Here is a 21,896-nt window from a genome sequence, read left to right as displayed (position 1 = left end):
AGATGAGACTGACAGCCATCTTCAAATATTGTAAGGGCTGTCATATGGAGGAGGGAGCATGCTTGTTTTCTCCTGCTCTGGAGGGCAGGACTCAAACCAACGACCAAGTTGTAAGAAAGAAGATTCCGACTAAATATTTGGAAAAACTTTCCGACAGTAAGAGCTGTTCAGCAGTGGAACAGACTCCCTCAGGAGGTTGTGGACTCTCCTTTCTTAGAGGTTTTTAAGTGGAGGTTGGATGGTCACCTGTCATGGATGCTTTAGCTGAGATTCCTGCATTGCTGGGGGTTGGACTAGAAGACCCTTGGGGTCCCTTCCACCTCTTAAGATTCTATGATTCTATGCCATCTCTTGTCGTTTTGGTGCCTACTAAAGTCTTTTAAGTGGTAATCTTTCCCACTTGCATCTGTATTGGAATTGTTTTCAAGATGATTTTATTAAGTTATCACATTCATGTCTGCCGCTTTGAGAAGAAGGGCAGGATCTAAATTTAATTATTAGTTGTCCTGTGATGCTACCCAATGTCATTGTATTATTGTTGCCTTGCACTACAATGCAACAAACATGGGGCAAAAGTACAACACCCTGAAACATTCGTGGTATGAGAAATTACAGGAGTTCAGCTGGAAGCTGTAGAGTAGAAATGAATAATAAGTATGGGTGCCTCAAAGCTTTTGCAGGCACAAACAGTATTGAAAGCACAATTACATATAACTCCCCTGATACCATCACAGGCACAAATAGCTGTGAAAGCACAATGCAAAGGATGTCTGGAGATAACCCAACCAAGTTCACCAACACCAGCAAAGTTAGTCCTATGAGGTGTCTAGCTTCCACAGAAGTGAAGCCCAGCGTGATTCACAGTTCTGCAAGGGGGAAGGACTGAATAGCCAGCCGTTTCCCACTAAAAGGCCTAGTCATGTATTCCATTCAGTCACAAAGGAGCTTGAGTCATCATTGGGCAACATTTCGATACTTGGCTCAGCTGCAGCAGATCAGGTGCTCAGAAGATGAAATACTTAGTGAAGAGGACTGCTCCTGCCACAGGTGGCCTAGACTTCAGAGCCATGCAGATAATTGCTTTAAACACGCTCAGAGACATGTCAACCAGCACTTCAGAAACATGAAGTTTCCAAGGGGTGGTGGAAACAAGCAGATTTCTGGTCAGAAATTCCTAGGCACTCCGGAGTCATTTGCGGAAGGCGCAACAACTTAGCAGTAGAGCACCTGCTTTCCCTGCAAAAGGTATTGGGTTCAATCCCTGACACCTCCGGGTAGGGCTAGGAGCGCCCCTTGTCTGAAATCATGGAGAGCCAGTGAGTATGGACAACACTGAGATAGATGGAGCAATGGTCTGACTCAGTATAGGGAAGCTTCCCATTGTTGGAGAAGGGCTGTGGCTCAGTTGCAGAGCCCCTGCTTTGTATGCAGAAGGTCCCAAGTTCAATCCTGGCATCTCCACTTAAAAAAGTATTAGGTGGCAGACGATGGAGAAAACCTCTGATACCCTGGAAAGCACCTGCTGGTCAGAACCGCCAGCACAGACAGCACTAGGTTAAACCATGGGTCACCAAAATGGTGCTGTCCAGATGTTGTTGTTTGTGATTCCCATCAGCCCTGACCATTGGCCATGCTGGCTGGGCTGGCTGGAATTGTAGTCCAACAAACTCTGGAAGACACCACAACAGCAGCGTCCTTAGTTTGGATGGACACAGAATTTGACTGGATAGAATGCTAATAATATAATATAATATAATATAATATAATATAATATAATATAATATAATATAATAGCAGTTCGAAAGCACGTCAAAATGCAAGTAGATAAATAGGAACCGCTACAGCGGGAAGGTAAACGGTGTTTCCTTGTGCTGCTCTGGTTCGCCAGAAGTGGTTTTGTCATGCTGGCCACATGACCTGGAAGCTATATGCCGGCTCCCTCGGCCAATAATGCGAGATGAGCGCGCAACCCGAGTCGGTCACGACTGGACCTAATGGTCAGGGGTCCCTTTATGGCTATTATAAGTCTAAACCACAGAGCCTAGGGCTTGCTGATCGGTGGTTCAAATCCCTGCAATGGGGTGAGCTCCCGTTGTTCAGTCCCAGCTCCTGCCAACCTAGCAGTTTGAAAGCAAGTCAAAGTGCAAGTAGATAAATAGGTACTTCTCCAGCGGGAAGGTAAGAGCCTGTTGGATCAGGCCAATAATTCATGCAGGGCAGCATTTTGTTCCCAGCAACTGGTATTATTATTTATTGGAAGTATCAGTACAATAAACAGCCATGAGCATGTGTGGAAGATCATAGAATCATAGAATCGTAGAGTTGGAAGAGACCACAAGGGCCATCCAGTCCAACCCCCTGCCGAGCAGGAAACACCATCAAAGCATTCTTGACATACCGGTATGCCTGTCAAGCCTCTGCTTAAAGACTTCCAAAGAAGGAGACTTCACCACACTCCTTGGTAGCAAATTCCACTGCCGAACAGCTCTTATTGTCAGGAAGTTCTTCCTAATGTTGAGGTGGAATCTTCTTTCTTGTAGTTTGAATCCATTGCTCTGTGTCCGCTTCTCTGGAGCAGCAGAAAACAACCTTTCTCCCTCCTCCATATGACATCCTTTCATATATTTGAACATGGCTATCATATCACCCCTTAACCTTCTATTCTCCAGGCTAAACATACCCAGCTCCCTAAGCCGTTCCTCATAAGGCATCGTTTCCAGGCCTTTGACCATTTTGGTTGCCCTCTTCTGGACACGTTCCAACTTGTCAGTATCCTCCTTGAACTGTGGTGCCCAGAACTGGACACAGTACTCCAGGTGAGGTCTGACCAGAGCAGAATACAGTGGTACTATGGCATAGGGAACCAAGGAGCCTTAAAGGGCCTGATCTGTGTTCAAATCACAATGTGCGCCTGCCTACACACCATCGGTTTAAATCACATTTAAAGCACATGACCTTCCTCAAAGAATCTTGGGAACTGTAGCGTGGTTGAGGGTTCTGGGAAATGTAGCCCTTGGGGTGAACTCCAGTTCCCAGGATTCTTTTGGCGAAGTCATCTGGTTTAAATGTGCGGTGTGTACACAGCTGGATGGGTGGGGGGCTGGAAACAATAGTACTCCCTTATCTTCCCTTATCTTCCAGCTACAATTTTCACAGTACTATTGGGCGGGGGGAGCATGACTGGTTGGACTGTGTTTATGAATCTCACTTCTTTTAGAACCAAGTTAGATTATGACGTTACTCGTGAAATTAGCAATGAGATGCATTCAGGAGGGTGGGGCAAGCAGGCAAATAGCAGCTATGGAGATTCAAACTATCTCCTCCCTCGTGTTACAGTTTGCATCAGGGATAGAAATCCTAGCCCTGAAATAAATAAATGCAAGAAGATTCTTTTCTCTCAAAAGTATCACTACTATTTAGTGTAGAGCAATTATAAACATTCCACTTGTCTGCTTTGCTATGTCCCCAGTAAAAATGTTTTTAATAATAATAATAATAAAGACTGTGACTTGGATTAGGTACGTAGAAAAGATAGCAAGAATGAATTGGCTATAATTGAGAGAAGGAGTCAGTTTGTGTGTGGAAATGTTGTTATAGGTTTCCATTAAGGACGATGCACAACTCTAAAAGCTGAAAGTGAAGCTTAGAAAGGCAATAGGTCAAAACGGAGAATTTGCAGGCTTGGGAGATGCAGGCTGCCGGCTTGTCAGTTACTGGGGCAGGGACCGGGGGGGGGGGGGTGAGTCAGGAGAGAGAGTGTGCCTCGACTGATGCCTGACCTCTCTCTCCTCTTCACCCTTTATTAGGGAACCACCAAGCCTCTGTAGGCAGCAATTAGCAGAGCCTCCCACCCAGTTTTCCCAGACTATAATCAGGCCCTTTGCTTCCAAGGGCAAAAGAGCAATTGTCACGAAGTCTGACTGCAACACAGTCTGCTCCCAAAGGCAGTAGCAGGAGGGAAAGCAGGCGGGAAATTGCCTTCCCAACAAGGAGCCATACATCCTGTTACCCTATGACTTGTGGGAGGAGGGAGGGAGAGGGGGAGAGAGTGCTTTTGCCAACAGCCCTACAGGCCAGACTATGAAAAGTAAATTTAAACTGGCAATGCTGTGTGCCAAGAGAGTCTAGACCAAGAAGGCACAATCCAGGACTTCCGCAATGTTTAACAGGCCACTCTCTATCTCTATCCCTACCTTGCAGGGTTGCTGGGAGGATATTTTTGGGGTGGGGAGGGAGACCACATCCCATGTATGCCTTCCACAGTTTCTTGGGGGGAGATTTGGGAATAAGAAGCCAAACCAGTAAATTCCAGAAAAGAAAGCATTACTTATTGATCCCTACGCATCAGATGAAGAGAAACCCCCACCAGCACGCCTACAGGCTGAGTCCACTGAGAACTATGCCTATTCCTTACTCCTCAAATGGAAATAATTTGCCTTAAAAGAAATGGCAGATGGGTAAAGACATGTGGGGAAGGTCCTCTGCAGATGCTCAGGGAATCATCGCTCATCACTTTATCTGTCTCCAGAGCTCAGTCGTAATAATTCAGGCAAGGTCCCCCAACTAATCCTAGTCCAAGATTAAGCCTGAACACGTGATCTAGTCCTCGAAGGATTATTACATATTTATTTCACCAACCCCTGAGCATTATGGAAGGTAGGTTGCAAGGGGCAGGCAAGTGAGAAAGACTAAAGTGCCAGCTGCATAGTCTTGGGTACCCAAGATTTTTCATGGAGACTTATAATTGAAGCCACTCTGGGAATTTTTATGGTTTTGAAGTGTGCATAAGAAATGATTCAAATAAAATTGAAAATAGGGGGCTTCGAGCAGCAGTCCTAAGCATCTTGTAAGCAAACTGTCTCAGGGGTTTCTAGCACTTTATTCACATAGTTTCTTGAGTTTATCACCACTTTCTGCTCCATGTGCACACAAGCAGCAAAGGCACACCTTTCTGCTGTGCACCGTTCCTCAGTCCTGCCACTCCCTAATTTTACAATCACAGCACCAAAATACACATTTTACTCCCCATTCCCCCACAAGAACACATTAAAAACAAAAGATTGTGTCCCTTTGCACCATTATGAGGCAGAAATCCACCAGGTGGCACCTTGCCCATCACTTGACCTTCAATACATTGGGAGAAAAGCTCATCCGGTTCAATTTCAGCCTGCTATGCCATTTGCCTGTTTCTCTGAAAATAAGACACCGTCTTATATTTATTTTTCCTCAAAAAACAACAACACTATGGGTTATTTTCAGGGGATGTCTTATTTCCCCCCCTCCTCCTGCTGCTGTGGCCGGCATTGCTGCTGCGTCTTTCACTATGTCTTATTTTCGGGGTATGGCTTATATTCCTTGAATGCTTAAAAATCCTGCTATGGCTTATTTTATGAATACGTCTTAAAATAGGGGAAACGGGGTAGTTTAGAGCTGCTTCATCCCTCCAAAAAGCCCTTACTTAAGAAAATTGGGGGGGGGGAGTGTCACATTAAGTAACACCTTTCTCTCTTCCTGCTCAGGTTCCCTCTTCAAAAACCACCTTTTCCAGAACAATTATCCCCATAATCCTCATTCCCAAAGTGCAAAGTATGTGTGATGGCATTCCTGCCTGGGGGAAAGGGGAGACATAGTTGGCAGTGGATCTTGAGTTGGAGCTCTTAGGTCTGAACTGAATTTCAGGGCTGCCATGAGGTTAATATACATGTGCAGTCAAATATCATATAATTTACTATTCTTTCCTTGGAGGAAAGAATAGGATATCATCACCACCATCCTTTTACTACCATCCTGATTTAATAGGCATATTCATACTTTTTCCCACTATCGACTGTAGGCTCCTTGGGACACAGACCTATTTGGTTTTCTCACAAATCTCTGTATAAGTACTTGTAACATCACCGTATAAATATTCTCAAGTAAAGAAGTAAGTTGGTCTTTAGGAGCTGAGTGCCAGCTTCTTCCTTGACTGAGGAAAGGAAGGACAATTCGCCCTCTATAGGTTCCTCGGCAAAAAAAAAAACCCCAAACCATCCTCCTTAAACTCTCCCCTTCATCAGATTAGGTAAACCAAACAAGCCTTTGCACAGACTTGCTTCTTAAAAAGAGGCGGGGAAGGGAGACTGAGAGATTGAAGCAAAGGACTTGCAACGTGGAGAAGGGGGGAAAATGGGGGGGGGAATCAGACTCCGATACTACGAAGCTTCACAAAAATTCAGCCAGGAGTTTCCCCACTTCTTACGTCCCACGGATTTCTAACACACACACACACACACACACACACACACACAGAGAGAGAGACTCCAAAAACATCTCCCTTAATGTCACCTTATATCGAACCAGAACAGTGTGCAATATTCAGTGCACTAATACAATCATTTGCATAGGTAGGTAGCACGCCCTCCTGCAAAAAGCCATTTAAAATAATACCAAGATCAACTCGTCCCCCACAACCCCTCCCCCGCCGAAACCTTTTTTTCCCAGCTAGACGGTTAACACCTCCCCCAAAAAAATCTCAAGTGAAATTCACATTACAGTATATCATACTTTGCAGTAGCCAGAATAGTGTGAAATACTCAGTTAACCAACCTTACTATTATTTCCATGGGGAAGCAGTCTCTCCTGCATAAAAAACAAAATCAGCCCCCACCACGCCTAAAAATGCATTGGGGAGGGGGGCTACTCGAAGTTGTATCCAACCAAGTTCTCCTCGGAATAGACGCAGTGAAATAAATGAACCTATGTTAGCCATGCCCACCAATTTCAAGGGGTCTACTCCGAGTAAGGGGAGCATCAGTGACAACCCTCAAACTGTGTTGCGTCCAAAGTTAGTCGCGGTCAGAACAGACCCGCTGAAATAAAGACACGACTAATTAAGACACATTCACTTCAACGGGGGTCTACTCTGAGCAGCAGTGCCTGGCAAATTGAATAAAATGGGGGGGGCAGGTAAGCCCAACCCCGCATAATCGATCACATGACGCTGTGCACACACACAATTTGAATAGCAATGCCCATCAACTTGAGGGGGGGGGGCTCATATATTTTATCAGGGAAGTCAAAGACCCCTCGGCCCCTAGGAGTTGGCTCCTATGAATCTGAGGAGAACTCAGCTGGAGCTGATCCTTCGTTTTGGGGTTTTTAATTCCCCCTCCCCATCGCCAAGCTTCACGGCGGTCGTATCCAACGCTAGCCTTACTCTGAGTGAATCCAGTGAAAAACGAGAGGCACGGTTCCCTTAGTCGTGCCAATATGTCTACTCGGAAGAGGGCTAGCAATGGATGCGGCAACAAAGTAATATTAATAATGATAATAATAATAAGCAATTCAGACTTCCTGGGGTTGTTGTTTTTGCAGCCAACATGCTCGGCCGGCCAGCACCGAGAACCAAAACGCCTCACCTGTGATGAACTGCCGCCTGCTGTCGTCCAGGTGTGCCGAGATCACGTCCCCCATGGTGGAGAAGGAGAGCTCGAGACGCAAGGAGAGGACGAAGAGGATAAGGAAGAAGCAGCGGCTGGAGAAAAGCCAAGCCCCAGCTAAAGGCGTAGAGGAGAGGAAAACGAAGACGTGCCCCGCCAGGAAACCCACTCCATGAGCAAGCGAGGAATAGGCGGACGCGGTTTGGTCCCAGCTGGCCTTGCCTCGCGCACAACTCGCCTACAACTCCCAGGCTCTCCCTTCCCCGGGACACTCCTTTTGCCTTCAACGCCGCCCCCTTTCTTCTCCGCCTCCTGCTTATTATTTCTTGCGCTCCCTTGCAGACAGGCAGGCGACGAGAGAAGAAAGAATTGTACGTGCGTACGTGTAAGAGGTGTGGTTGTTTTGATTTCTCTTTTTTGTTTACTAAAAATAAATAAAATTTAAAACTGTTTCCGATGTGCCACTCCTATTATTATTATTTAACTTTTGTTTAAAAACTTTCTGCACTGTGCCACTATTTAATTGTGCCACTATTTAGCATTCACTATTTTAATTTTATTTTAGACCGATTTCCGCTGTGCCACTATTAATACAGTAAGAACTGCAACTTACATAGGGTTACATTCTGGGGATAGTACACAAAGCCAAAATTGCATACAGTCAAAGCTCATCGGGAGCAATGGCGAGTGGGATTACGAAAGACTCCCCCCCCCCTTTAATTTTTTTAACAACTTTTTTTTTGCCAAGCACATAAAGCTGAATGTGCACAAGTTAAATGTGTGTAGGCTGCAGGCTCACTGTATTAGCAATAAAATTTGATTTTAAAACTACCTGCACCCTGCCACTATTTAGTATTATTAATATTTAATTTTTATTTACATAATTAGTTCGTCTCACTGCATGATCCTTTTAGAGGTTGCTTAAGACTGGGGAGCCGTTGCCAGTCAGTGTTGGCAGTATTGAGCTGGATAGACCAAAGTTATGGCCAGTAAGGCAAACTTCCTATGTCCCTTATAAGGAAAGGTTATCATGCTTGGGGCTTTTTAGTTTAGAGAAAAAGGAGCGTAAGATGGGGCATGATGGGGTTGTATAATAAAATTATGCACAGTGCAGAGAAAGTTGATAGGGAGACGTTTTTCTGCTGTGTAACACTAGAACTTGTGGACATCCAGTGAAACTGAACATTAGAAGATTGAGGACAGACGAAAGACGGCATTTCTTTTCACAGTGGTTAATCAACCTTGGAACTCACTCCCACAAGAGGCAGCCATTGCCATCAACTTGGACAGCTTTAAAAGAGCATGTTCACTCAGAAGAAAGTTTCTTTGAGGGCAGTGGCATTTACTTCCAGGTAAGCTTGCCTACCTGATCCTAGGCATGTGTATTTGTAATTATGTCCCCCTGAGATTGATGGGACTCTCTCCCAAGTAAGCACACATAGGATTGTTGCTTAACAGAAGCACATCCCACTTAGTTGAATGTGACTAACTCTGGAAAGCATGCCCAGAATTGCAGCCTCAAGGCTGTAGCCCAGGCATCCCCAAACTGTGGCCCTCCAGATGTTTTGGCCTACAATTCCTATGATCCCTAGCTAACAGGACCAGTGGTTGGGGAAGATGGGAATTGTAGTCCAAAACATCTGGAGGGCCGAAGTTCGGGGATGCCTGCTGTAGCCAATGTTAGCCCTACTCAGAGTAGACCCAATGGAATTGGTGGGTCTGTTGATTTCAGTAGAACTTGGCTGGATACCACCTGTGCTTTTTCTACAGCAAACATCCAGATATGTAACCCGGCAAAAGATTGGGTTGGGGTGGGTTGCGCTCCTGCATACATTTCCTTGGAAGTGAGTCCTATTGGATTCCATGGCACATAACATCTAAACAGCCACTTGCAGGATAGGCCTTTTAGGGTAAAATCCCATTCTCATTTGCCTATGAGGAAGTGAGCACAGAGGGCCTTGCTTCCCAGTAAACATGCAGAGGCTTAGGCTGGCACAGAATTAAGATTAGTCTTGTTTGACAATGTGCTGGCTTATACCACAATAAATCTGTCAGTCTTTAAGATGCCACCGTCTCTGTGTTGGGTTTACAGCAATCTGGACATGTCAATAAAAAATTCAAAAGGAGCTATATCAACACTGGTGGCATGTGATTTGCAATGTGACAATGTTGGTTTCTTTCCTTCCTTCTCATTATTGCAGACTTCAGTTTAGTTCTCTAGATTTCCACATTAGTTTGTGATTGTAAAAAGGTATTTTTTTAAAAAAAAAAGGTCCTGCAAATTCATCAATATTTTAAGATGAATTTTTTTCTAATACACACATTTTTGTAAGCAATTCTGCCTAGTATTTTTTTTGCAAAACAATTTCCCCTTATAGGATACATTTTTGTATGTCCTTTTCACCAATACAGTACATGCACTTCTATGTAGGCTTCACACAAATATGCGGGTGGCAGGTGTTGTACACATGACTTGACTGGAGAATAGCATTACAAAAATTCAGAGAAGTTCAACTGTTAAAGCATATTCATCATTTGATCTGAATATTGTATTGGAAAGCGTGAACTGTGGAAGGTCACATTTCATTGTACACTGTATCAGATGCAGAAGTGGATCTACTATGAAACTATTGAAGCTTATGCCTCAGGGCCCCAATAATAACGGTGCTGGACCCTAATCCTGGAGGGACCCCAGAACCACATTTCTTCAACATTTTGGGTCTAGTAGACCCAGTTTGAGTTGCACGACTCAAATCCTTGATTTTGTTGTTGTATATATTTCAACAATCCCAAAGTCTGAGAGTCAGTATCACAGATGTTGTAAAAGGTTGTTGCAAACAAACCTGTTGAAGAAGATAACAGTGGTTACCTAGCCCTTGTTGCTGATTGTGAAGGGGCCCCCATACCAGTTCAAGCTTCAGGGCCCCCAAAATGTAGGTCTTCAGACTTCTCCCCCATCCCAAATGCCAGTACATTGCTTGATGGTGTGTAGACTGTGCTCCTAGGAAGGAATTGAAGTGTATCGTGCACATAATCTTGGCAACACAACACTAAGTAGGGCACAGAATGGTTACCCTTTGTAATTTGATGGTACCGGGTATTTCAAGTACCACCAGACTTGTTGCTCCCCCCCCTGTAAGTAATTTCACCTAGGAAGTCCTCTGTAATTATCCCTATGTGGAGATTCTAGAATGGTGGGGATAGCATTGAGAAATGATGGCTAACCTCTAGCCTACTGGGTGTTCACAGCCATGGCAAATGTAATCTTGATTAAAAGATTGTGATTCTGCTAATTGACCCTATGTACATTTCACCAGACGTGAGTCCCATCGGTTAAAGCGTTTCACAAACAATCAGAAGAAGAGGAGCTCTGCAGAATCTGGCCAATGGCCCACCTAATCAAACATGCTGTTCTCATGGAGAACAGTTGCCTGCAGTTTCTGGGTCTATTAAAGCTTCAATGGGGAATTCAAGAAACTGATGAGGACAGGAGGCTAGAGCTAAGTGAAGTTTGGTGAATTGGGCGCAAAAGCCTCAGAGGGACCTCAGAGTCTTGAACCTTCCCCTTGACCAACAAAGGCAGAGTTATGTAAATATGATAACACAATATATACACATTGACTTGATTTGTCTAATGTATACAGGTCACAGAAATTGGGATAATATAAACCTTGTTGACAGTAACAGGATATAACCCTTTCCTCCTCCTCCTCCTCCTCCTCCTCCTCCTCCTCCTCCTCCTCCTCCCTTCAGCAGGGTTTTCAGGGTGATTCAGAACACGGAAAACTGCCGTATACTGAGTCAGACCCATTGTTCTAGCTAGCTCAGTACAGTATTGCTTGCACTGACTGGCAGCTGCTCTCCAGAGTTTCAGGCAGGATTTCAGCCCCACCTGAAGATGCTGGGGATCGAACCTTGGACCTCCTGCATGTCAGGTATTTGCTCTACCACTGAGTGATGGGCAGGGGTGGCCCATTCCATTTCAGTGCCTTAGGTGAAATGGGAAGATGCTGCCCCACTGTTGCCATAGCCTCACTTACTGGGGTTGTGTGGTGGTTTCTGGCTTCTAGCAAGATCTCACAGGGCTCTTGTGAGATTTCACCAGAAGCTGCCACTATTGCTACTTCTCCGTGCTTCTCAGGCAGTGGTGGGGTGCCTATAGCATTGCCAGAGAAGTGAAAAGAAGTATTGTAGCTGCAACTTCCGGCAATATCTTGCTGGAACCTGGAACCTGCTTCAAATTGCCTTGTTAAAAGCCTGCTCCTCGCTGTACCAACAGTGTTTTCATAGAATCTTAGAATAATATAAATATGGAGTTGGAAGGGACCTTATAGGTCATCTAGTACAACTACCTGCAACAAGGGAATCACAGCTAAAGAATCATTGACAGGTGGCCATCCAACATTTGTTTAGAAACCTTCAATGACTCAGAGTCGACCGCCTTCCAGTGGTGTCTGTTTTGCCCGATATATTTGTTTGCTTAAGTGAGCCTTGACGGCTGGTGGCTATTAGCTTTGGACATACTCCAAATGCTTGAGTATAGGTGGCTGGAATGTAGTCAGCAATGGGGACAAATAATCAATTTGTGAGCACTTAGGAAAAAATGCAGTGATTACTAAGACCCAGCATAGGTTTCTAAAAAAACAAGTAATGCCAGACAAATCTCTATTTTTTCCTTCTTTTTTTAGAGCCACAAGCTTAGTGGATCAGGGAAATGCTATGGATGTAGTATATCTTTATTTCATTAAGACTTTTGACAAAGCCCTCATGATATTCTTGCAGAAAAGCTGATAAAATGTTGGCTGGTAAAATTTTGGATGGTAAAACTTAGGTGGATTTATAGCTGGTTCACTGACCAGAAGGGTGCTCACTAATGATTCCTTGTCATCCTAGAAAAATGTTACAAATAGGGTGCTATAGGCTTCTGTCTAGGGTCCAGAGTTGTTCAACATCTTTATAAATGACTTGGATGAAGGTATTGAGGGGATGCACATCAAATTTGCAGGGGACACCAAACTGGGGAGGGGTAGCTAATACTGTAGAAGACAGATTCAGGATTCAATATGACCTGAACAGATGTGAGAACTGGGCCAAAACTAACAAAATGAGTTTAAATAGGAATAAATGTCAGGTTCTGAGATAAGACGGGGGACACCTGGATTGCCAGTAGTACATGTGAAAAGGATCTACAAGTCTTAGTAGATCACAAGCTCAGCAAGAGTCAGCAGTGTGATGCAGCAGCCCAAACAGCTAAAGTTATTCTAGGCTGCATTAACAGAAGTATAGTGTTCAGATCAAGGGAAGTAATGTTGTTGTTTAGTCGTTTAGTCGTGTCCGACTCTTCGTGACCCCATGGACCATAGCACGCCAGGCACTCCTGTCTTGCACTGCCTCCCGCAGTTTGGTCAAACTCATGTTCGTAGCTTCGAGAACACTGTCCAACCATCTCGTCCTCTGTCGTCCCCTTCTCCTAGTGCCCTCCATCTTTCCCAACATCAGGGAAGTAATAGTACCACTCTATTCCCCCTTGGTCAGACCACATCTGGAGTACTATGCATAGTTCTGTGCATCTCAATTTATGAAAGATATCGACAGGCTGGAAGAATGCATGCAGAGGAGGGCAACCAAGATGATCAAGGGTATGTTTAGCCTGGAAAAGAGCAGACTGAGAGAAGATATGATAGCCATCTTTCAATATCTAAAGGGCTGTCGCATAGGAGACAGAGTAAACTTGTTTTCTCCTGCTCTGGAGAATGGCTTAAAGTTACGGGAAAGGAGATTCTGACTAAATATCAGGAAGAACTTTCTGACAGTAAGTGATGTTCAACATTGGAACAGTCTCCCTCAGGAAGTTATAGATTCTCCTCCTTTGGGGTTTTTTAAGCCAAGTTTGGGTGGCCATCTACCATGGATGCTTTAGCTGAGATTCCTGCATCGTAGGCGGGTGGACTAGGGTCCCTTTTGAATCTCTACATCTCTATGGTTCTATCATATATCTTTCCTTGCAACTTAAGTACAGTGTTACCTCTGGTTGCGAACGGGATCCAGAGGCCAGTTCGCAACATGAGGCCAGTTCACAACATGAAAAGGCCGCACCCTGAAGCGCCGCGTTTGCGCAGGTGCATGACATAATTCGGCGCTTCTGTGCACATGCAAAGCGCGATTTAGCGCTTCTGCACATGCGCACTCACTGAACCTGGAAGTAACCCATTCTGGGACTTCCGGGTTCGGTGTGTCCGTATCAGGAAAAAAACGCATCTTGAAGTGGACGTAACACGAGGTACAGGATTACTGGCAGGGGAGGTAGGTACTATGTTGCTTTAACGACTAGTGTTGTCTGACTGGATACTTTCCTGACCCCTCCCTTCCCACTCAACCTGTAAGTTTATAAATAAAAATGTGTTCCCAAAGCACCATAAAGTTCTTCATTTCTCACAAGTAAAAGGATTGTGTCACAGTGCCCCAGGAATTCCCTTCCCCATTTGTAGAAGCCAGGAGGTTGGAACAATATGCCATCAAATACTGTCTTTTGGAGTCAGCATTTATTTACAGATCCTCATTTGTCTGAGGTGGGCGGGAAATGTTCTTGCATTTGAGAAGTAAAGGCCATCTTACAAATGGCAAAATCTCCCCAGTGGAACAATTCTATATCCCCCCCCCCAAAGCACCTCCCCATTACTTCCCGGCACCCAGTCTCTGTAGAACTCCTACAGCTGCAATTTTCTTGTTGCTGAGTGTTTCAGGAATAAGCTTTGCTCCAAGTTAATGGGCATCTGCTTAGCATGCAGAAAGTCCCCTTCTCCACAGGCCACACCCATCACTGGCCTGGCTTCACACTATCCTTGTTTCTGCTAGATTGGCAAGCACCCTTGAACTCTCATTGTGGCTCTTGCTTGCCTGGATGGAAGATAGAGAGGTGTTTGTAGGAGCTTGCCTATTGTAGAAGGATTGACTTTCACATCCATTGCTACACTCACTTTTGCCACTTTCCCAGCCTTCCATGGATATGTGGACCTTGGAATGTTGCTCAGAAGGGAGTGTGGTCCTCTGGGTGGAAAAGGCCCCTGCCTCTCCTACTATCGCCACTGTGTACGGCAGCTGCTTCTTGGAACCAAATCTCCCCACCCTGCACTTCTGCCTTTGCCGCAGCCATGATTGCAAGAGTTCCCTTGCCCAAGTCGTTCTCATAAACCCAGTTGTGCAGGCTTCCTCCTGCCCTAATCTCCAGGTGTGTCCTGCAGAGACAGGATCCAGAAACAGGGGAAGATGTGGGAACTTCAACCTAAGCAACGAAGTGGGGAGGAATGACTTGGGGGTGGGGGGGGAGGTGGATAGTTATTGGCCTATGGCCTGTGCTCTCCCTCCCTCCCTCTCCCTCTTTGCATAAACACACCTCTTCCAGCACCTACTTTGCAAAAGGAACATGGCTGAGGCGTCTCTTGTCTGAGCCCTCCTCCTGTTGGCCTAGTGGGTAGGTGCCAAATGAATGCAGAAGTGGAAAAACTGAATCGAGGTGTTTGCTTTACAGGAAAAAAATGGGGGGGGGCAATGCTCTCGCGTGCTGGCTTCTCTCTTTCCTCCCACCCCAAAGCCATTTCTTAAAGATTCCCATTTAAATTGGGCACCAGAGCGTAGGCTGAGCAGACCTGTGCAAATAGAGGTACATAGTTTGAGACTTCCTGGCCAGTTTTGAAACTGAAAATGAGTTGAACAGAAATCCTGAGCAAATCTACCAGGACACACTCCGCCCTTCTCTGGTAGACACACAGCCCGGTCTGTAAACCTGGCCAAGCACCCGTCCTAAAGACTGGGATTTCTCTCTTTCCCCAAACCATAAAGGTTTACAGAGAACAGTCAGGGAGGTGTATCTGGTGCAAATAATCAGCAGCATTGCTTAGACTCTGGAACCTGCCAGGTGTCCTTTTTATTGTGCAACTGTGATTATTTGTGCTTGATTTATTGATCTCTGTTGGTTTATTTTTGTTCTATCTCACCTTTTTCTCCAAGGAGCTCAAAGAAGTATACACAGTTCTCCTCCCCCCCCCATGAAATCCCAACAACCATGCATGGTAGGAAGTGCTGAGAGAGGAGTGGCTGGCCCATGGTTACCCAATGAACTTCATGACTGAGTGGGGATTAAAACCCTGGTCTCCAAGGTCCTGGTCCTGGTCCAATACTCTGGCCAATACGGCATGCTGGCTTCAGGACAGTTCTAGGCAATCCCACTTTCAACAGCTTGCACCTGCAAACATTTCAGTGTTGGGCAGTGATGGCGAACCTATGACATGCGTGCCAGCACTGACACGCATAGCCATTTTCGGTGACACGCGGCCGCATGCCGGGACCTCACTTCCGGCCGGCAGCGGAATGCCACAGGCGACACATCTCTGGGGGCCTTGTGGACTTCTGGTGAGGCAAGATGGCGGCCGGCACAGAGCCGCAGAGCTCCTGAAAGTGACCAGGGCTGCAGGAGCTGCCGGACTGGCTCCTGAGTCACAGAAACCGCCACCGCCCGGACACTGGGGGCCACCAGTGCAACAACCGGGGAGCTGCTGGACCCCATCCCCACCCCGAGAACCTGACGGATGGCCTTGAAGCACTCTGGAGGCCGGAGGAGGAAAAAGGAAGCCCCAGCCCCGCTGCTGCTGCCGCCGCAGAAAGGAGGGAGAAAAGAAGAAAAAACAAGACAAAGGAGAACAGGGGTCTGCTCACTCCATTGCTGTCCCCGTCACCCCTGCCTCAAGGGAGAGGAGGGGGCCCTTGGAGGAGGGAGATGAACCCTGACCTCGCTGCTGCCACCGCCGCCACCTCGCCGCCATCCCGGGAAGAGAGAAGAGACACCCAAGTAAGCTGAAACCCCTTCCCTGTTGCCCCGCCGCCACGCAAGCATAGCCGAGTGAGGGGAGAGGTGGGCTGAAGAGGGCCACAAGGAGGCACAGGCCCAACCTGAGCCCACCTCCCCAGTGGCAGACTTGTTGGAGGAAGGCCTGAGCCCAGAGTCCCACTGGGAAAGACCTCTGGGTTTTGCCTTATTTTCCCCCCCTTTTAAATATTTTTTTTTTAAAACTTTAATAATTTTTCCCTCCCCTTTTTCCTTTTTTTTAAAAAGGGGAAACAATTATACATTTTTGTTATTTAAACTATAAACATAGTGAAAGTGTGGGTTTTTTCTCGAAGTGGCACACCACCCGAGTTATGCTTGGTTTTTTGAATTTTGACACACCAAGCTCAAAAGGTTGCCCATCACTGGTGTTGGGCATTCTGCATTGTTTCCAGTCTGTGCATGTCCCGTCGCTTCATGTTGAAATCCTTCACATTTCATACCACACATTACTTTGGGGCATTCCCCCCACTTTTAAGAACATAAGAAGAGCCAGCTGGATTAGGCCAATGCCCCATCTAGTCCAGCATCCTGTTCTTCACCCAGTAGTCAGCCAGATGTCTATAGGAAGCCTGGGCAGGAACAAAACTTGCGATTCCCAAAAGCTGGTATTCAGTGGCACAACGCCTCTGACAGTGGAGTGAGAACATGGCCATTGTGGCCAGTGGTCATTGATATTCCTGCCCTCTGTGGATTTGTCTCATCCTCTTTTTACAGTCATCTAAATTGGTGGCCACCACTACCTTCTGTGGAACAGAGTTCCATAGTTCAACTATATTCTGGGTGAAGGATTCTCTTTAATCTGTCCTGAATTTTACAGCATTCAGCTTTGTTGGATTCATTTCTCAGAAGAGTGGAAGAGCGCCCCACCCAGCTGGAATAATGTGGCAAGCATCTTTGTGGAAGCATCTCAGAACAACTAATAAAGCAGAATGCTGTGGGGACGGCCCACCACTAAGACACTATCACTGCATCAGAGGCATGTAGAACACACCTGCAGGAAAAAAAACCCCCCACCCATATGCAGGGGCCCTTTTTGGATCTTAGGAGACTGTAATACTCACCTCAAATAAGAAGTGATCTGGAAGACCGCCCTCCCCCTTTCCCCACCTGACATTTCAGTCTATGCCAGAGAAGATTCCTGAACCTGCATTCAATCTTTTCCAGGTTCCCAGACTTCTTTTGTCCCAGTTCACTGACCAAGCTAAAGGTGCCACTGCCAAGTGACAGGGGGGAGAGAAGGGAAGGAGAAAGGTGTCCTGCCTCTCCTCTCCAAGTTGTGGCTCTCCAGATGTTCTTGGACTTCCAACTCCCATCAGCCTGAGCCAGGATGGCCTACGTCCAGTTGGTAGAGTCTTAATCTCAGAGTTGTGAGTTCAGGGGGTTGGACTAGGTGACCATCATGGTCACTTCCAACTTCACAATTCTGTGATAACATAGTGAGGCCTACAGACTCCCCATCCCTGTTCTAGATGGGGGGGGGGGTTTGCAGATAAAGCAGTCTGCCTCCCTTACACCCCCCACCACCTTTGATGTGGACTGAGATTGTAGCCGAGGAGGAGAGAAACTGCAAAAACCATTCCTGGGTATGATCTTCAAGACTTTGTAAAAGCAGTGTTTTCCCCTGCCTGAGCTGCCTAGGTGAGAGAGCAAGATTCTGCAGCCTGCAGTGTGCTCGTAGTATGCACAAGGTATCCTATTTCCTCTGTTTTACCACTGCTTTCCTTGGCAAACACAGCAGGGAAACATTCTCAGAGACTCTGCCAGCCCTTGGCTGGGAGGCGCCCTCCTCCTGTTGAAACATGCTTCCCAGCCACTTCCGGATTGAAAAGACACGTTATAATCTGTGTAACTGTTACTGGAGGGGTTGCTGTGCTCTTTGTTTGTGTCCTGGGCTAGGGGAAGTGGTGTTGTGAGGCTACAGTTAAGAAGCACCCCTTGGGGAGTCTAGGCAAGGTTTTGGTTAGAAGGTGTGTAGACTGACTGCTAGACTGAAATCTTCCAATCAATTTTGAGAGGAAAGCAACTCTGCCCCAAAAAATGAACTAAGACTGGGATGCGCTTTGCAAGAGGTGAGCAGCAAGGTTGGGACCATTTAGGTGGTTTGCAGGGTGCGAACTACAGGATCAAACCAGAGCATCTTGCAAGACTTACTCTGCAAAGCCTTTCTCTTGGATTTCTGTTGAGTCCTCCCTCCCAGGATATCAGAGTGGCACATATGGTTTCTTTATCCCTTCCCTATGAGATAGGGACGCGGGTGGTGATGTGGGTTAAACCATAGAGCCTAGGGCTTGCCGATCAGAAGGTCGGCAGTTCGAATCACCGCAACGGGGTGAGCTCCTGTTGCTCGGTCCCCCCAGCTCCTGCCCACCTAGCAGTTCAAAAGCATGTCAAAGTGCAAGTAGATTAATAGGTACCGCTCCAGGCGGGAAAGTAAACGGGGTTTCCATGTGCTGCTCTGGTTCGCCAGAAGCGGCTTTGCCATGCTGGCCACATGACCTGGAAGCTGTACGCCGGCTCCCTTGGCCAATAACGAGTGCTGCAACCCGAGTTGGTCATGACTGGACCTAATGGTCAGGGGTCCCTTTACCTTTATGAGATAGGGTAGGTCAAGAGACAATGATGGCACATAAATAACCAGCACATCGAAGGGATAAAGGCCTTCAGCACAGCAGTGAAGAGAATGCACCAAATCTCCTCTCCCATCAGTCCAGCAAACATGGTCAATGGCCAGGGATGATGGGAGTTGTAATTCAGCAACATCTGTAGGACCAAAGGTTCCCTGCTTCTCTTCCTCCTCTCTCTCATTGTCAGCTAGTATCTTCAAGCCCAAAGTCATAACCCCCCCCCTTCATAGCTGCCAAGTTATCCCTTTTTTAAAGGGATTTTCCCTTATGCTGAATAGGCTTCCTCGCGAGAAAAGGGAAAACTTGGCAGCTATGCCCCCCCTTCCCTTGACAATAAATGCCATCCTCCTTATCTCAAAGGGCTCTCCTATCTGAGGTTTAGGACTGCCATGAGTCATTGCTCCTCTTAGAAAGCTCATCAAAAGTACACTTAGCAATTTAACCCTTTTCCTAGCAAGGCTTTTTTAACATAAAAGTAAACAACTGTCCATTTCAACCTATGAAAAATTAAACATTTCCAACTTAGTTTCTATTTGGAAGCATCGTTATGAGGACCGGGGACGAGGGAGAGAGAAAATGCTATTTCCCCCCAGCTAGAAATCCATTTATTAAAAACCCATTAAAACAAGCATATTGGTAGGAAGCAGTACAAATCCAATCCAAATTACTCCTCCTTCCCTGCATCTTCTCCTCTCCAAACATAATTTCCCCCTTCTTAGAAAGGAGCTTCAGTGACTCTGTGATGCCATCTAGTGGCTACAAATGAAGTTACTGACAAAATGAACAAACTTTTTGGAATCGTGCAACATGAGGTATTTTGCATCAAGTGTTTCAGATTCCTCTGCAATTTGTATTGGGTGGGCATAGAACCTGAAACAGGAAGGCCATGTGTCCTTGTTTATGGAAGACAGTTCTTTATTTGAAGGCATTCTCTTGTTTCAAAAATCCAAATCTATCTGTTTATTTAACAAAATTTGTATGCCCCTCGATTGTAATAAAACTGATCACTGCATTTCTATTTAAATTATAGTCATTATTTCTAAATTGGCATCTATCCACATAAATCAGCATGTGCAAATTTAGCTCACTGTCTTTGTTTTGTTTTGTGAGGCGTAGGAAGGGGGTGCGGGGGGGGGGGTGCGGCCTGACCCAGATCAGGGTCAGGGTGTGTGTGACAAAATGGCACACCATGGGGGGCAGCACTTACTGTGGGGCCTGGCCTGCAGTGCGCCCGAGCCACATGTCTCTCCTGGCTTGGGGCCCCGTGCTACCCGAAATGGCAGCGTGGGGCTTGCGTTCACTAGGTGGACTCCATGGGAAGCTTGCTGCAGCACCCCCCCCCCGGGTGGATCGCCACGGAGCCCCTGTGGGCAGTTCACCCCACCCTCGCCACTCCGGGTGCTGGACCAGCTAGCCATGCCCCTGGATGCATCCCCTTTGTGATGTGCATCATAACTGATTGATCTCCTGCATTTGCCTGTTGATGTTCACAATGCACAGTAGCACATAGTCAGATGTTAACATTTCAGTCCTCTCCAAATGAGGGGGGAGAAGCACTTGAATGTTTTTGCTTTACAAGGACAAAATGAGGCAGTGGTGGACCAGTTTTTGCAATTGTGTCTTTTCACAGAGAGAGGAAAACATGCCTCAGGTTTTGCAGTCCTTGAGATAAAATAAAACCCCAAACAAAGTTCCGGAATCCTGCACTTTTCAAGTTGTTTTAAACCAAGAAAGGGGACCCTCCAGCTGGCAGGTCTGATGTGGCCCACTCCCTAGGCCAGGGAACCCTAGGCACAGGGGACAAATGTGGCCCTCTAGACCTCTCTATCTGGCCCTCAGGCATCTCCCTAGGCCATGCCCCTCACCAGCCCTCATTGGGCCTTTTTTGCCTGTCTGAAATGTGTCCTTGAACTCTGATAATGCCTCTTGCTTGTCTGGATGGGAGATAGAGAGGAGTGTGTGAATGCATGCATGTAGAAACTAACCTACTGTACTGAATTCAAACACTGTGGGCAAAGGAAAACAGGTCAGCTGACATTACTGTGAATGACAGGTGTGAAGCTCTATCCCACTCCCATCAGAGTTGGCCTTCAGGCTGTAAGGGATATATGGATCTGGCCCGTGGGTTGGATCAAGTTCCTTACCTCTAATTTAACATGCTAAGTGTTATGCCTCTCAGAATAGAAAGAACATGGGAGCAGAGGGACACAGAGTATACAAAACAACAGCAAAGTCACCTTGGACTGACCCTGTGAAAGGGACCACAGGTTATTTGTGCAATTCAGCACTTCGAAATAGGACTAACACTGATTGCATTTAGCTCTACTGAAGCCCCATTAATTCACTGGCTGAATTTCACAAATGTAATTAAGGGTTAATATGTTTCTAAAGGCACAACAACTTTAATAGGTACAGACCAGGTTGAAAATCAACAGGTTCAATTTTCCCCCATCACTGCACACTGGAGGAAAGAAATTGCACCAGGATTCTGTGATTGTTAAATATAAAGACCATAAAAAGAGGACGCAGCCTCCCTCAAGGTAACTCAATAACATCTCTACTGGGACTTAAATTAACACCTTTTTACATATAGAAATGAGCTGTAAAACAATATCCTTCAGAAGGAATGCAACTTTAGACAAAGAACTCATAAATAGGAACAGTAGCTTTTAAGGGCCACCTTGTTCTTTACAAGATTTTCTCTCTTTTCTCTGAAGTTTTACTTCCACAAGAGGAAAGATGCGTTCATTTGTTCAAAGTCAATCTTAGCTGAAGCAAACAGGCCCAACTGTGAAACCGAACTGATGAGAGACGTCCCCGTTGTGAAACACAGCTAGGTCACGAACAGGCAAAAGGGTAAGGTCCTCCGTGGAGAAATGGAAGATGGTGTCAATGATAGAAGATTCATTGTCCAGCTGAAATATGCAAGCCAGAATTATTGGGTAAGAGCCAAATCTTTCATTTTGCAAC

General features: G+C 46.1%; 2 protein-coding genes and 1 long non-coding RNA gene across 5 annotated transcripts in view; 1 reads left to right on the top strand and 2 right to left on the bottom strand.

Moving 5' to 3' along the window:
• NIBAN2 (niban apoptosis regulator 2) overlaps window positions 1–7,765 on the bottom strand; it is a 95,523-nt gene extending 87,758 nt beyond the window's left edge. Inside the window, exon 1 of the mRNA XM_060270145.2 lies at window positions 7,398–7,765. Within this exon, the coding sequence (XP_060126128.1) occupies window positions 7,398–7,452 (55 nt within the window). The 5' untranslated portion in view covers window positions 7,453–7,765. The remainder of the gene's footprint in view (window positions 1–7,397) is intronic.
• Window positions 7,752–21,781, top strand: LOC148686646 (uncharacterized). Of its 2 annotated transcripts, none has more exons than XR_015948726.1 (3): window positions 7,752–7,810; window positions 8,648–8,770; window positions 21,644–21,781. It is a non-coding gene; the product is annotated as an uncharacterized LOC148686646 (long non-coding RNA). The 2 variants fall into 2 exon arrangements; XR_015948725.1 differs by having other exon boundaries at window positions 7,753–7,810; window positions 8,575–8,770.
• LOC118084246 (uncharacterized) overlaps window positions 21,692–21,896 on the bottom strand; it is a 28,105-nt gene continuing 27,900 nt past the window's right edge. For both annotated transcript variants that reach the window (XM_035113624.3, XM_088665003.1), the window contains one exon: window positions 21,692–21,841. In XM_035113624.3, coding sequence (XP_034969515.3) covers window positions 21,692–21,841 — 150 coding nt within the window. The remainder of the gene's footprint in view (window positions 21,842–21,896) is intronic.

This window comes from Zootoca vivipara, chromosome Z2 (genome assembly GCF_965207765.1).
Source record: "Zootoca vivipara chromosome Z2, rZooViv2.hap1.1, whole genome shotgun sequence".
Classification (NCBI taxonomy): Eukaryota; Metazoa; Chordata; class Lepidosauria; order Squamata; family Lacertidae; genus Zootoca; species Zootoca vivipara.
Note: the sequence above shows the minus strand (reverse complement) of the source record. Positions and strands in the feature narration are given on the sequence as shown.